Raw genomic sequence first — 16,681 nt, forward strand, 5'->3', positions numbered from 1 at the left:
CCCTAAAAAGTGCTGTGTTGAAGGAATGGATTGCTAAAAAAAGAAAAAAGTGCTAGTAACTTACCAAAACAGCAAATAAAGTAAAAATTTAGACAGGCAATCTCTGGTCTAAAATTGTCATACTGACTAGCAGGACTGTTAGGCAACACTTTGTACCTGGTACACGTGTAATAATTGGTATATTACTGTGGGACTCCTAGAAATAGCTGAGAGAAGCCGGGCACGGTGGCTCAAGCCTGTAATCCCAGCACTTTGGGAGGCCGAGGCGGGTGGATCACGAGGTCGAGAGATCGAGACCATCCTGGTCAACATGGTGAAACCCTGTCTCTACTAAAAATACAAAAAAAATTAGCTGGGCATGGTGGCGCGTGCCTATAATCCCAGCTACTCAGGAGGCTGAGGCAGGAGAATTGCCTGAACCCAGGAGGCGGAGGTTGCCGTGAGCCGAGATGGCGCCATTGCACTCCAGCCTGGGTAACAAGAGTGAAACTCCGTCTCAAAAAAAAAAAAAAATAGCTGAGAGAGAGCCTAGGAGAAGGAAAGTTTATTAAAGATTGTTTTACAAAGCAGACAGATACTAGAGCCAGAGAAACACTATTATTATTAATGTGAACTCAATCATAACCCCCCAGGCTGATGAGGCCTAGTAAAACATACATCAAATGCTCAGAAAAAAAATAATGAAAGAGTACCAAAGTATTTAAGAGATGTTTTTCTCTAAGCTCTAGAGCAGGCGTCCCCAAACTGCGGCCCCCTGAGGCCATTTATCTGCCCCCCCGCCGCACTTCAGGAAGGGGCACCTCTTTCATTGGTGGTCAGTGAGAGGAGCACAGTATGTGGCAGCCTTCCAACGGTCTGAGGGACAGTGAACTGGCCCCCTGTGTAAAAAGTTTGGGGACGCCTGTTCTAGAGTTATGAATGGTTCTTATTCTCTTTTTATGCTTTCCATTTTCCAAATTTTCTACAACAAATATGAATTACCTTTTTATTTTATTTATTTTTTGAGATGAAGTTTTGAACTTGTTGCCCAGGATGGATTGCAATGGCACAGTCTCTGGTCATTGCAACCTCTGCCTCCCTGGTTCAAGCAATTATCCTGCCTCAGCCTCCCAAGTAGCTGGGATCACAGGCATATACAACCATACCCATCTAACTTTGTATTTTTAGTAGAGACAGATTTTTTTTTTTTCTTTTTGGCAGACAATAACTGTTAGAGACGGGGTTTCACCATGTTGACCAGGCTGATCTCGAACTCCTCACCTCAGGTGATCCAAAGTGCTGGGATTACAGGTATGAGCCACTGAGCCTGGCCTTTTAATAATAATAATAATTATTATTATTATTATTATTATTTGAGACAGGGTCTCACTTTGTCCCCCAGGCTGGAATGCAGTGGCACAAACGGGGCTCACTGCAGCCTCAATCTCTGGGCTCAAACAATATCCTACCTCAGCCCCTCGAGCAGCTGGGACTATAGGAATGGACCACCATGCCCAGCTAACTTTTTAATTTTTTGTAGAGGTGGGGGTCTCATGATACTCCCTAGACTGGCCTTGAACTCCTTGGTTTAAGCAGTCCTCTCACCTTCGCCTCCCAAAGTGCTAGGATTACAGGCATAAGTCACTGTAGCCTGCCATGAATTATCTTTTAAATTAAGGGTAATTTAAATTTACAAAATTAAGTTGTTACAGTTTGAGGCACATAGAATAAAATGCATAAATCTTTAAGTACATACCTTGGTGAATTTTTATATATGTATATCCACTCTTGTATAACTACCACATAAACAGCTGTTCGGATTTTTAAATTGGTGAATTTTCTCCAATTTTTAAATTGGAGAATTAACATACTCATTCAATGTTGACCAGTTCTGGCCAGGTGCCATAGCTCATGCCTGTAATATTAGCACTTTGAAAGCCAATGAGGGAAGATCACTTGAGGCCAGGAGTTCAAAACTAGCCCGGGCAACATAGAGAGACCCCAACACTATGAAAAACAAAAATAAATAAAATTAGGCATAGTGGCCAACACCTGTAGTCTCACCTATGTGAGTGGATCATTTGAACCCAGGAATTTGAGGCTGCAATGAGTTATGATCATGCCACTGCATGCCAGCCTGGGTGACAAAGTGAGACCCTGTCACAAAGTTTTTAATTAAAAAAAAAAAAAAAAAAAAACTGGGACAGGCAGGGTGCCTCACAGCTATTATCCTAGCACTTTGGGAGGCTGAGGTGGGTGGATCACTTAAGTCAGGAGTTCAAGACCAGTCTGGCCAACATGGTGAAACCCTGCCTCTACTAAAAATATAAAAATTAGGCCAACTGTGGTGGCTCACAGCTGTAGTCCCAGCACTTTGGGAGACCAAGGTGCCTGGATCACGAGGTCAGGAGATTGAGACCATCCTGGCCAACATGGTGAAAACCTGTCTCTACTAAAATAGAAAAAAAATCACCTGCCAGGCAGGGTGGCTCAAGCCTGTAACTCCAGCACTTTGGGAGGCCGAGGCGGGTGGATCACGAGGTCAAGAGATCGGGACCATCCTGGTCAACATGGTGAAACCCCGTCTCTACTAAAAATACAAAAAATTAGCTGGGCATGGTGGCACATGCCTGTAATCCCAGCTACTCAGAAGGCTGAGGCAGGAGAATTGCCTGAACCCAGGAGGTGGAGGTTGCAGTGAGCCGAGATCACGCCATTGCACTCCAGCCTAGGTAACAAGAGCGAAACTCCGTCTCAAAAAAAAAAAAAAAAAAAAAAAAAAATCACCAGGCGTGGTGACTTGCACCTGTAGTACCAGCTACTTGGGAGACAGAAGCAGGAGAATTGCTTGAACCCAGGAGGCAGAGGTTGCAGTAAGCCGAAATAGTGCCACTGCATTCCAGCCTGGCGACAGAACGAGAAAAAAAAAGTACAAAAATTAGCTGGGCGTGGTGGTGCATGCCTGTAATCCGAGCTACTCAGAAGGCTGAGGCAGAAGAATCACTTGAACCCGGGAGATGAAGGTTGCAGTGAGCCGAGGTCATGCCACTGCACTCCAGCCTCCTGGGCGACACAGAGAGACTCCGTCTCAAAAAAAAAAAAAAAAAAAAAAAAAACCAACTTTAGGCTGAGCACAGTGGCTCATGCCTGTAATCCTAGCTCTTTGGCAGGCCGAGGCAGGAGGACCACTTGAGCCTAGGAGTTCAAGACCAACCCGGGCAACACAGCAAGACCCTGTCTCTACTTAAAAAAAAAAAAAACCAGCCGGGCGCGGTGGCTCAAGCCTGTAATCCCAGCACTTCAGGAGGCTGAGGCGGGTGGATCACGAGGTCGAGAGATCGAGACCATCCCGGTCAACATGGTGAAACCCCGTCTCTACTAAAGATACAAAAAATTAGCTGGGCATGGTGGCACGTGCCTGTAATCCCAGCTACTCAGGAGGCTGAGGCAGGAGAATTGCCTGAGCCCAGGAGGCGGAGGTTGCGGTGAGCCGAGATCGCGCCATTGCACTCCAGCCTGGGTAACAAGAGCAAAACTCCGTCTCAAAAAAAAAAAAAAAAAAAAATCCTTTGGCCAGTTTTATTTATCTCAACAAGCGAGCAAATAATACTCTATTCTCTCTCACCAAATGCTAAAGAAGTTCTTCAGATTAAATAGCATGTTATCCATGTGCTCAACAATTTAAAATGCAATGACAACATTTAAGGCAGGCTGTGTGCTAAAGAGGTTATCCCATACTGGCAACCCCAGGGCTGGCTTCATATTCAGTGAGGCTGCCAATAACCAAACCCCATCAGCAACGACAGACGCAGTTCCAAAGGGAGATACTTTGGGAGTCTCAATATACACAAGGGAGTTCCAACAGCCAGGTAGCCGAATCTGGCAGCAGTCACATAGTCAAGGCTTCAAACAGGCTTTGAGAGACAGTATGCATGTGAGCTCCTAGAGAACTAAGACTCAACCAGAATGCCTTTCTGCTTTGCATGTGGCTCTGTAATCTCAGTAGGACTGGTCCCATAGAAACACACTCCATAGTGCAAAAGGACTAACCTCATGCTTCTTTAACAGCCTCTTCTCCAACTCCTTGTTACATTTGCAGGTCACCTAGAGTTAAAAATGAGAATCAATAAATTGGCTTTGTGACAATATGCTCATTTGTTATTGTACAATAGCAAATGGAATACATTTATAACAATAGAAAATATAACACATGTATAAACATTTGGGTACTTGGTGGCTTACCTGACAGTGTTCTGCAGCCATATGAGTCTCCATGTCAGATTTGGGAAATGGTTCCTTGCAGATAGGACACATACCAATGTTCCTTTGACAGTGGATCTCATGGATGGTAAAGTTAAACACAGGAATTTCCTTTTTGCTACAGAAATAAGCCAAAGAAAAAGGCAAGCATTACTGACTGCCTTTTCTTCCACAGTGGTATCACATGGAAATCTGTCCTGTCCAATCTTTAGTCTCCATTATTTCTTTTTAGTGAATACCTAGCCTACAAACTCATGACTATTACCATTCCTGCTTTTCAATAACTAAATCTTGGCCGGCCACGGTGGCTCACACCTGTAATCCCAGCACTTTGGGAAGCCTAGGCAGGTGGATCATTGGAAGTCAGGAGTTCAAGAACAACCTGGCCAACATGGTGAAACCCCGTCTCTACTAAAAATACAAAAATTAGCTGGGTGTGATGGTGGGCACCTGTAATCCCAGCTACTTGAGAGGTTGAGAACTAAATCCTGGACAGGTGCGGTGGCTCACGCCTGTAATCCCAACATATTAGCAGGCTGAGGCAGGTGGATCACTTGAGATCAGGAATTCAAGACTACCCTAGCCAACATGGTAAAACGCCACCTCTACCAAAAATATAAAAAATTAGGCAGGTGTGATAGCAGGTGCTCGTAATCCCAACTACTCAGGAGGCTGAGAAAGGAGAATCGCTTGAAGCCAGGAGGGAGAGGTTGCAGAGATCCGATATCACGCCACTGCACTCCAGCCTCCGTGACGGAGCAAGATTCCGTGTCAAAAAGGAAAAAAAAAAAAAAAAAAAGAACTAAATCCTGAAGGCTGACTCTTCTGTGCAACATTCTGAGTTACCAGTGCTATGCACTACTACCTCTAAAAGCTCAGCTTTACTTTCTCAAAGTCAGAGCTGATCACAACATGAAATCAGATGCTAACAAGAGTGGAGCTGGGCTATTCCAAAACTATCCATGTCCCAAAGCAGAGTGATATACTCCAGGATTATTTTAAAACAGACAGCCAACTAAAACAACAACAAAAACAAGTGAAAAACCATCCTACCACTTATTTTCCCTCAGTCAAGTAGTTTAATTTCATTGGATTTTATTCCACAAAAAGTCAAACCAAAAAGAGAAGACGCCAGCTTTGGGATAGTCAAAGGGGAAGGGGAAATAATCTCCTTTATGTCTCATGTGCCTTTGAAAGCAGGCTGGATGCCTCTTGATTACAGGAACATGCTCTCTGGCTGGGTTGGTAGAAACTTCACTGCAAAACTGTACAAAAGGGAAATCCTGGACCCTTTCCTCCGCCAGTATGGTGTCCCCACTTCATTTTTGCCATTATCACTTAGTTTGGCAGTACAATCAAAGAGCATATCTAAGCTACACAAAATAAGGAGATAGGCCAGGCGTGGTGGCTCATGCCTGTACAGTAATCTCAGCACTTTGGGAGGCCAAGACGAGTGGATCATGAGGTCAGGAAATCAAGACCATCCTAGTTATCAGTGAAACCCCGTCTCCACTAAAAATACAAAAAATTAGTGGGGTGTGGTGACACACGCCTGTAGTCCCAGCTACCTGGGAGGCTGAGGCAGGAAAATCACTTGAACCTGGGTGGCAGAGGTTGCAGTGAGCTAAGATCATGCCACTGCACTCCAGTCTGGGTGACAGAGCAAAACTCTGTCTCCAAAAAAAAAAAAAAAAAAAAAAAAAAGGAGGTAAAGTGACAATCTTACATGAAAGAGTAAGACCATTTAAACTTGAAAAGATTATATATACACTCAAACTAAAGATACATTCTATTCAAAGGCCTTACTTTTACTCGTTTAGATAGGACCATTGTAAAATTCCAATTTCACCAGCTTAAGAGTACATTAAAGAAGGCACCTAAAATAATAATGATTCAGAAAAATAAAATGAATAGAATCAATACAGTTATAAAACAAATTATTTAATATCATATTTTGCCTCTGAAACTGAATACTAGAGAAACTCTCTCCAACACTGTTATAGCTTATTTCTCTTTTAATAACCTTTATTATTCAGACATTGTCTAAGAAACATTTCGAAGTAAAATAAATGATATGTCTCCAGCTATAGTCATTCTTCCAATCTGAAAGACCAAGAAACCAAGAAAGTGCAAATTCATTTTCAACCAGTGGTGGAATTATCAAGCTAGGGACCTCAAGGCAGCTCTCAAGGCAGCACTGGAAGGTGACAGAACAATCAACTGTGAGAGATGGGAAGAGAACTCAAATGGATAAAGAGATAAATTACAATAACCTGACACTTAACTTCCCATATTTCTCTCAAATTTCTAGCCTTCTAAGGAAACCACTCATTTTGAATTAATACAGTTAAAATAATAAATCTCAACTTTTTAAAGATGTGTGAAACTATCTTAATACATTACCGGTGGTAGTATAAACTGCCTAAAAACAGTCTGAAAATGCATTTCTAGGACCATAAAATTATATACTCTATAATACAATAATTCCACTTTTGAGATTATATATGAATATTTTCATTACAGTATCACAGAATGGTAAAAAATGAAAATCATTAAAAATACCTAAGCAAGAAAGGAATCGCTGTTATATTATGGTATGCCAACAAAGTAAAAGAAGCATACTATATTATGGTTGTAAATCATGTTTGTTTAAATGCCATGAAAATTAAAGTCAGTAATTACCACTTAGGGTGAAGAAAATCTGGGTTCCTTTCTCATAATTTTGGCAATAATTTTATTTTAGTAGCAAAAATGAAGACACCAAATGTCTAGTGTTTATTTTACAAGGCTGTTCAGGATAACTTGTTGACATCAAATATACTACATACACAAGGCCATTAAAACTTTAGAATGAAAATGAAAAATATTAAGAACGACTCCATCATAATATGTAGCAGCAAGAATAAAAAGCAGCTGTCAGGTAAGACCACAAAGTATTTACTACTTCCACATTTTCACCTCTTGGGAAATGTTGAAAGAAAAAGATAAAAGATATTTGCAACGATTACATAAAACAGTTGCCTGTTGGGCTTTTTCTTTTAAAATTTAACTGCCAACATATTCCTATGAAACATTCCAACCAGACAAAATACTAATATACTTACTTCCTACCTTCAGATAAAATGAAGATGTTTTAAGTGAGATAAATGAGTACACAATTCCATATCTAGATAAAACTGCTAGGCCAGGCGCGGTGGCTCAAGCCTGTAATCCCAGCACTTTGGGAGGCCGAGGCGGGTGGATCACAAGGTCAAGAGATCGAGACCATCCTGGTCAACATGGTGAAACCCCGTCTCTACTAAAAATACAAAAATTAGCTGGGCATGGTGGCGCGTGCCTGTAATCCCAACTACTCGGGAGGCTGAGGCAGGAGAATTGCTTGAACCCAGGAGGCGGAGGTTGCGGTGAGCCGAGATCGTGCCATTGCACTCCAGCCTGGGTAACAAGAGCGAAACTGTCTCCAAAAAAAAAAAAAAAAAAAACTGCTAAAAGTCTCAATTAAGAGCTAAGGTGAAATTTCATTTAGATAGAAATGACTGAAAGGCAAACCAAAGCTGCTAGAAAAATTCCCAAGAGGCTTCCAAACACTAAACACAAACAGCCAGAAATCAATTCTTTACAGGTTTAGTCAGCCTTCTTTGCTAATCTGCTTTTTTCTTTAATTTCTTTGGCTTTGAATAACCTTGTTTTTCACTAGCTTTCCATTACCTCACCCTTTAACTCTCTTAGCATAGTTATTTACATAATGTCCTAGGCTTGAGATTCCTCCTAAGTGGAGTGGACTAATAAAACAGGTGTATCTCAACTACTGCTAAAACCAATGTGTCTGTTGTCTTATAAAATCATGTTTTCTTGTGATTTGTTTCACTGATTACTCTGTTATCAGTAGCTATACATATAAAACCCAAACAAAACTAAAAGAGCTTACCAAATGGCAGAAAGTGAAAACAGCATAGCAAATATCCTATAATATGGCAAGACACCTTTAACAAGATAAAATCTTAATTCCAAGCAGATAAAGAATACTGAAACCAGCCGTTGCTCTAATTATATCCTAATTCTGCCAAAGTTAGGCTGAGCAAAAAAGGCAACAATGTTACTTGACTCAAATAGTCCACCAATGAGTCAAACTATTTTCCTTATTAAACATTCTCTTTCCATCACAATTTGTAAGTTAAACATAGCACATTGTGAAAGAAGTACCCAGTGAAGGAAAATAAAACAAAGTAATAAACATAGCAGACAGTTCTGCTTTGCTTTTTTCATCAGCTTGTAGTAAGAGCACTTGTATAGCACCAATATACCAAGATAAATTCTTAGGAAATCCCCAACAGGAACCAGCTGATTAACTTTACAACTAGTTTCATTTTATCAGGAAAGAGATGTTCTTTCTTGTAATTCATGTGGGTTATAAACACCAAAATAGAAAGCTTAACATTCAAGACTGTGCCAGTCTTCACTAAGAGTTTTTGAATCAGGAAATTGTAATAACCTACCCTGGGCTAGCAAACTGATTCCATTTTAGCTGTAAACGCCAAGATGGCTTCCCTCTCCTTACCACAGCCCGTTTGAGTACATAACTGGGTCATGCTGCACTTAGAAACATTAAAAGGTACTGTTCTTAACACTTGTAACCATTGTAACCGAATCCTGTTGGCATACCTCCCCACTATTATAAAAAAAAAAATTTCCCCTTTAATCATTATATTAAAAAAGCCTAATTGCCCCCTTAATAATTATATAAAAACCACCTGTGCCCACAGCCCCTTCTTCTAACCTGCTTTTCTACTTCTATAAAATTCCGCTTCAGCTAGATACTCCACTCCCCTACCTAAATCAAGATATAAAAAATAATCAAGCCCCTTCCTTGGGGCCGAAAAAACTTTAAACATTAGCCATCTCTCAGTCACTAACTAGTTAAAAAACTCTTAATTTAAAACTCAAAACGTGACACATTCCTTCTAACTCACTCAATTATAACAAAATGATAGTGATTAAGCTTGACTCCCGTTAAGAATTTGAATAGACTAGCCTGGGCAACATAGTAAAACCCCATCCCTATAAAAAAAAAAAAAATTAAAAATTAGCCAGGCATGGTGTTACATGCTTATAGTCCCAGCTACTCAGGAGGCTGAGATGGGAAGATTAATGGAGCCCAAGAGGTCAAGGCTGCAGTGAGCTGTGACTGTGCAGCACCACTCTGGCCTGGGCAACAGAGAAAGACTCTGTCTTTAAAAAAAAAAAAAAAAAAAAAATTCAACTACACCTCTTTTTTTTTTTACAAGCAGTAAAATCCTTTATAATGAGAGTTAAAGGCCGGGCACAGTGGTTCATGCCTGTAATCCTAGCACTTTGGGAGGCCTCGGCGGATGGATCACCTGAGCGCAGGAGGAGTTCAAGATCAGCCTGGCCAACATGGTGAAACCCTGTCTCTACTAAAGGTACAAAACATTAGCTGGGTGTGGTGGCAGACACCTGTAATCCTAGCTACTTGAGAGGCCAAGGCAGGAGAATCGCTTGAACCTGGGAGATGGAGGTTGTAGTAAGCTGAGATCGCACCTTTGCACTGCAGCATGGGTGACAAGAGTGAGACTCCCTCTCAAAGAAACAAAACAAACAAAAAAAAGAGTTAAGACAGAGCTACTCTAGTTGAACTGCTCTGTCGCTAGATGTAGAACTAAACTCATTAAACCTTGCTCCCGGGCCGGGTGCGGTGGCTCAAGCCTGTAATCCCAGCACTTTGGGAGGCCGAGGTGGGTGGATCACAAGGTCAAGAGATCGAGACCATACTGGTCAACATGGTGAAACCCTGTCTCTATTACAAACTACAAAAATTGCCCGGCGTGGTGGTGGGCGCCTATAATCCCAGCTACTCAGGAGGCGGAGACAGGAGAATTAGGAGAATTGCTTGAACCCAGGAGGCAGAGGTTAAAGTGAGCCAAGATCACACCACTGCACTCCGGCCTGGGTGACGGAGTGAGACTCCCTCTCAAAAAAACAAAAACAAAGAAAAGTGAGACTCCAAAGCAGTAAGGTGACTTGCCAAAGGTCATTAATTAAGGACAGGAACTACAGTCCAGAGTCAACCTATTGCTCTAGCACTACTTTATTCTGCATAAACCAACCATCTTATCAAAATACTAAAACAAGCAGTTTATCCAAAATTGTTAAAAAGCTCTAGTGCCATTTATTTGTACTGAATATTGTATGGCTCCAATTTTAACCTACCACTAAATAAATCAACCCTTTATAGAAACTAGTTTGTCCTCATTCCACTAACATTTCATAGATTTAATGTCTTACCAGTTGTCACACAGTCGAGTATCCTGGTCATCTAGAAATTCAGCCATCTTTAGCTCTTCCTGAAAACCAAAGGAAGACATGAACTTTCTCTTTCATTTCTGCTTTAAAGATGACATGCAAAAAACAAAATAAAAAACTAGCATACAGAAAATGTCACCCAAACCTGTGTATTATTTTATTCAAAAAATCCACCCTTGGGATTTTCTTATTTTAAAATTTTCAATTTAAAATAATTTTATTAGATGAGGGACTTTTAAAAAATTAAAATAATAAAATACTTTTACTAGGCTGGATACTGTGGCTCATGCCTGCAATCTCAATATTTTGAGAGGCCGAGGCGGGCAGATCACTTGAGCCCAAGAGTTCAAGACCAACCTGGCCACAATATGGGGAAACCCCATCTACACAAAAAAATTATCCAGGGATGGTGGTGCCTGTATCTCCAGCTACTAGGGAGGCTGAGGCAGGAGGAATGCTCAGGAAGAATGCTTGAGCCCAGGAATTCAAGGCTGCAGTGAGCCATGATCATGCCACTGCACTCCAGCCTGGGCAATAGAGTGAAACCATATCTCAAAAATAACAATAATGAGCAGACTCAATAATAATTACAATAATAATATCCCAGTTGGGCACAGTGGCTCACACCTGTAATCCCAACACTTTGGGAGGCCGAGGTGGGCAGATCACGAGGTCAGAAGATCAAGACTATCCTGGCCAACATGGTGAAACCCCATCCTTATTAAAAATACAAAAATTGGCCGGGCACGGTGGCTCACGCCTGTAATCCTAGCATTTTGGGAGGCCAAAGTGGGTGGATCACCTGAGGTCAGGAGTTCAAGACCAGCCTGGCCATCATGGTGAAACCCCATCTTTAAAAAAATAATAAAAATTAAAATAAAATTTAAAAAAATACAAAAATTAGATGGGCATGGTGGCATGTGCCTGTAATCACAGCTACTCAGGAGGCTGAGGGAGGAGAATCGCTTGAACTAGAGAATTGGAAGTTGCAGTGAGCCGAGATCGCGCCACTACACTCCAGCCTGGAGACAGAGCAAGACTCCATCTCAAAAATAAATAAAAATAAATAAAATAACATCCCTTATAGACTTCATCCAATAACCCTAAAAGCATCATAAGTAACAATAGTAAAACTCTCAGATACAGGAAATTAACACTAATACAATACTAGTAACTAATTTATAAAATGTATTCAAATTTCACCAATAAGCCGGGCACAGTGACTCATGCCTGTAATCCCAGAACTTTGGGAGGTGAGCTGTGAGGATCGCTTGAACCCAGGAGTTTAAGATCAGCCTGGGCGACATGGTGAAACCCCTTCTCTACAGACAATTTAAAAATTAGCCAGACGTGGTGGCACATACTTGTGGTCCCAGCTACTTAGAAGGCTAAAATGGGAAGATCACTTCAGCCTAGGTGGTCAAGGCTGCAGTGAGCAGTGATTTTACTACTGCACTCTAGCCTGGTTGACAGAGTAAGATCCTGTCTAAAATAAATAAATAAATAAATAAAATTCACCATCCCACCCTTTTTCTGGTTCAGTATTCAATCTAGGATCATACATTGCATTTAGCTGTTACTTATACTTAATCTCCTTTGATCTGGGAGAGTTCTTCAATATTTCCTTCTCTTTGATGACCTTGTTAAGCATACTACTTTTTTTTTTTTTTTTTTGAGAGGGGGTCTCACTCTGTTGCCCAGGCTGGAGTGCAGTGGTGCAACCTAGGCTCACTGCAACATCCACCTCAGCCTCCCAAGTAGCTGGGACCACAGGTGTACACCACCACGCCCAGCTAATTTCTGTATTTTAGTAGAGACAGGGTTTCACTATATTGGCCATGCTGGTCTCAAACTCCTGACCTCAGATGATCCAACCGCCTCGGCCTCCCAAAGTGCTAGGATTACAGGTGTAAGTCACCGTGCCCAACCAACCAGTTATTTTATATAATGTCCTTCAATTTGGGTTTGTCTGATATTTTCTCATGATTAAATTTAAGTTATACAATTTTAGTAAGAACACCATAGAAATCATGTTGTGCTGGTGAAACGCCATCTGTACTAAAAATACAAAAATTAGCTGGGTGTGGTGGTGCATGCCTGTAATCCCAGTTACTTGGGAGGCTGCGGCAGGAAAATCACTTATACCTGGGAGGCTGAGGCGGGGCGCAGTGGCTCACACCTGTAATCCCAGCGCTTTGGGAAGCCAAGGCGGGAAGATCACAAGGTCAAGAGATCGCAACCATCCTGGCCAACATAGTGAAACCACGTCTCTACTAAAACACAAAAATTAGCTGGGCATGGTGGTGTGCACCTATAGTCCCAGCTACTTAGGAGGCTGAGGCAGGAGAATTGCTTGAACCCGGGAGGCGGAGGTTGCAGTGAGCCAAGATCACGCCACTGCACTCCAGCCTGGCGCCTGGAGAAGGAGCAAGATTCTGTCTCAAAAAAAAAAAAAAAAAACATCTGGGAAGCAGAGGTTGCAGTGAACCAAGATCGTGTCACTGCACTCCAGCCTGATGACAGAGCAAGACTCCATCTCAAAAAAGAAATCATGTTGTGCTCATCTCAGCGCCTTGTATCAGAAGATACATGATGTCAACAGTCTTATTTTACTATTGATGTAAACTCTGATCACATAGTTGATAAGGTGTCTGCCAAGTTTCTTCACTATGAAGTTTCTCCTCCTTTTTAAACAAGTTGTCAATGCAGAAAGCAAAGCACTGGCAACTTTACTACCATTGTTTAGATTATTCCTTTCCATGATACAAAAATGGTCTTAAATCCTGCCCCCAATAGGGTTTTATTTTATTTGTTTGTTTGTTTTGAGATGGAGTTTCGCTCTTGTTACCCAGGCTGGAGTGCAATGGCGCCATCTCGGCTCACCGCAACCTCCGCCTCCTGGGTTCAGGCAATTATCCTGCCTCAGCCTCCTGAGTAGCTGAGATTACAGGCACGTGCCACCATGCCCAGCTAATTTTTTGTATTTTTAGTAGAGATGGGGGTTTCACCATGTTGACCAGGATGGTCTCAATCTCTTGACCTTGTGATCCACCCGTCTCGGCCTCCCAAAGTGCTGGGACTACAGGCATGCGCCACCGCGCCCGACCCCAATAGGATTTTTTTAAAAGTTTTGGCATTAAGCCAACTACCACTTTTCAAAACATGTAGTCATTTGTTCAACATGTTTAATTAAGACAATACGGTGCCTGTAATCCCAGCACTTCGGGAGGTCAAGGCAGGTGGACCACTTGAGGTCAGGAGTTCGAGACCAGCCTAGCCAACAAGGTGAAACCCATTCTCTACTAAAAATACAAATATTAGCGGGGTGTGGTGGCGGGCACCTGTAAACCCAGCTACTCAGGAGGCTGAGGCAGGAGAACTGCTTGAACCCAGGAGGGGAGGTTGCAGTGAGCTGGGATTGGGCCACTGCACTCTAGCCTGAGCAACAGAGTGAGACTCCATCTCAAAAAAATAAAAATAACAAAAAGGACAATACTGTGGGCCAGGTGCAGTGTCTCACACCTGTAATCCCAGCACTCTGGAAGGCTGGGTTGGGTAGATCACTTGAGCTCAGGAATTCAAGGCCAGCCAGGAAACATAGTAAGTCCCTATCTCTACAAAAAGCAAGCAAAAAAGTAGGTGAGTGTGGTGGCACATGCCTGTAATCTTAGCTACTTGGGAGGATGAAGTGAAAGGTGGGAGGATGAAGTGAAAGGTAGGAGGTTGAGGCAGTCCCAGACCATATGGTGTGCCATTGTGCCCTGGCAGTAAGAATACTTTACAAACTAAGGAAATATCGTCTCTGAAAAAGCAATTTAGTGGTAGAGAAAAACAATAAGCAAAAAAATACATATAAAATACAAAAAAACTACAAATAAATGAGGTGGAGTAGAGGCAAATCTTCTCTAATTAGATAAGAGTGGTCAGGGAATAACTTTCTGAAGAGATGACATTTAAACTAAGCACTGAAGTACAAGAGCCAACCATGAAAAGACAAAGACAGAGGATGGGAATGGGGGAAAATCCATCCAGGTGGTGGGAAGGGCAAAAGGCCTAAAAGCAATGAAAGAGAAAGTAAAGGTAGATCTGGAAGAGCATAATAAAAAAGGGGAATGACTCAAGGAGGTCTTTTCATATAAAACAGAAAGAATATTGGATTAGATTCCAAGCTCAACAGTAAATCACTAAAGGCCTTTAAACTAGGGAATGACAATGATTCAAGATAACCACTCTGGGCCAGGTGCGGCAACTCAGGCCTGTAATCCCAGCACTTTGGGAGAGCGAGGTGGGCGGATCACTGGAGGTCAGGAGTTCAAGATCAGCCTGGCCAACATGGTGAAAACAAGACTCTGCTAAAAATACAAAAATCAGCCAGTGAGGGGCGCCTGTAATCCCACCAGCTACTCAGAAGGCTGAGGCAGGAGAATCACTTGAACCCGGGAGGCGGAGGTTGCAGTGATCGAAGATCTCACCACTGCACTCCAGCCTGAACAACAGGAGACTCCATATCCGCGCCCCCGCAAAAAAAAAAAAAAAAAAAAGATATTCACTCTGATATGAAATTGCAACTAGGGATGGCTGGCCTAAATACCTTTTTCAGGGCTGTCCGACCGATTTCAGGTGTGTTCTATTCCAGCCCACTGAGTGGCCAACTCTAAACTAAGGCCAGAGCTCAGACGTGGCAGGTGCTGGCTTTTCCAGCTGCAAGGAGACTGGGGGTGGCCTGCAGGGTCCCCCTCTGGGGGTCAAGTTCCGGCTGGTCCTGCCAGATTTAACCTCCCTGGGCCTCAGATTCTTCAGGCAGAGGACTGACAACACATCAAAGGCTCAAGAAAATGGGCGAATGCGTGAAAGAGCTGAGGTGCAGAAAAGTCTTCGAGCTGATGAGGAGACCGTCGGGGGTCGGCTAGATGTCTCCGGTCTGCAGAGGGACCGTCCGCCTGCCTGAGGCGGCGGAGCTTCCACTGCTGGGTCTAGACCCCCTAAGGCGGTTTCCCATCGCCGCCTTCCCCAGCAAAGTCGGTGATGGGGCGTGAAGAAGCAAGCGGCTTCTCAAATAACAGCGATTGCCGAACGCTCACCCGGACAATCTTTTACTCCCGACCACAATCCTAGGAAGTGAAAGTCTGGATCCCCACCTTAGAGGCTACGAAAGCGGAAGGCCGCCTGAGTTTCCCGCAGCACCAGCGGGTGGGAGCGGGAGCTCGGACTCGGATCCCTCGGCCTCGAGGCCGCACTAGGCCACTCGCAACCCCCGACGCCGGCAGCTCGAGGCTCGGGCTCTAGGCCCAGGCCGGCCCCTAGTCCAGATCCACCCGGGGCGCGGTGGCGACAGCCGCGCTGCGGACGACGCCCGCTTCCCAGTTCCCCGGGCTAACCTAGGCCGCGAAGGGGGCGGCGTCACTGGGGGCCGTCGAGGCCGCGGTTTCCTGAAGAGAAAGCGCGGCCTTCTCCAGGTGCCTGAGACGCCGCGGCGCCGGTATCCTCTCCTCACAGCCGCGACCCCGGGCCCAGAGACCCCTCGCCCACACACCCTCCCTTGGGATGCCGGACCCTTCCTGAACTGGAGGCCACAGGGGCTCTCCAGCCGTGTGTCGCCGCCACGCCTCACCAGGGACAAGAGGAGAAACGCTGACTCGTTAGCTGCAGACACCAAGCCTCCTCTGTCAGGCCCCGCACCGAACAACGGCCCCCAAAGCTGCCTCACCACTTCCGCCCATCGCGGAGGAGCGCGCCCATTGGCCAGGGGCAGCTCCGGCTGTCGTTCCATTGGATAACACCATTGTCGCTCCCAGGGCCCCGCCTTCTGCGCGTCAATTGGCTCCCCAGAGGCCCAGGGGGCGTGTCCCTGAAAGCCCTGGTCCCTGCACATCTGGAACCTTGAGGCTGGGAGCTCAGCTGTGAGCCTGTTGCTGAGTTTAACAACTGTCCCCGACACAGGCTAATAATATTTACATGAATAATTCTGTGCAAAGATTACTAATAAGCCTAATATATTGAGATAATTAATGGCGTTTGTTCTCTTGTCATGAGCCATTAATACTTATTAGTCATTCTTGTTGCTGTCATAATGCCCTTGTGTAAGACTTCTCCAGGGCTGGTGACCATATTTGAGCACTTT

General features: G+C 43.7%; 1 protein-coding gene across 3 annotated transcripts in view; it reads right to left on the reverse strand.

Annotated features, from left to right (window-relative positions):
* The window catches only part of TRAFD1 (TRAF-type zinc finger domain containing 1), a 36,703-nt gene extending 20,441 nt beyond the window's left edge, over positions 1-16,262 (reverse strand). For 2 of the 3 annotated variants that reach the window (XM_039472012.2, XM_074402212.1), the window contains exons 1-4: positions 16,172-16,262; positions 10,543-10,601; positions 4,222-4,357; positions 4,030-4,083 (exon numbers count right to left, since the gene is read on the reverse strand). In XM_039472012.2, the coding sequence (XP_039327946.2) occupies positions 4,030-4,083; positions 4,222-4,357; positions 10,543-10,589 (237 nt within the window). In that variant the 5' untranslated portion in view covers positions 10,590-10,601; positions 16,172-16,262. Of the gene's footprint in view, positions 1-4,029; positions 4,084-4,221; positions 4,358-10,542; positions 10,602-15,938; positions 16,141-16,171 lie in introns of those variants that run through there. The other variant, XM_039472013.2, reaches the window with a different exon arrangement.
* Positions 16,263-16,681: the final 419 nt, after the last annotated feature.

This window comes from Saimiri boliviensis, chromosome 7 (assembly GCF_048565385.1).
Source record: "Saimiri boliviensis isolate mSaiBol1 chromosome 7, mSaiBol1.pri, whole genome shotgun sequence".
Lineage (NCBI taxonomy): Eukaryota > Metazoa > Chordata > Mammalia > Primates > Cebidae > Saimiri > Saimiri boliviensis.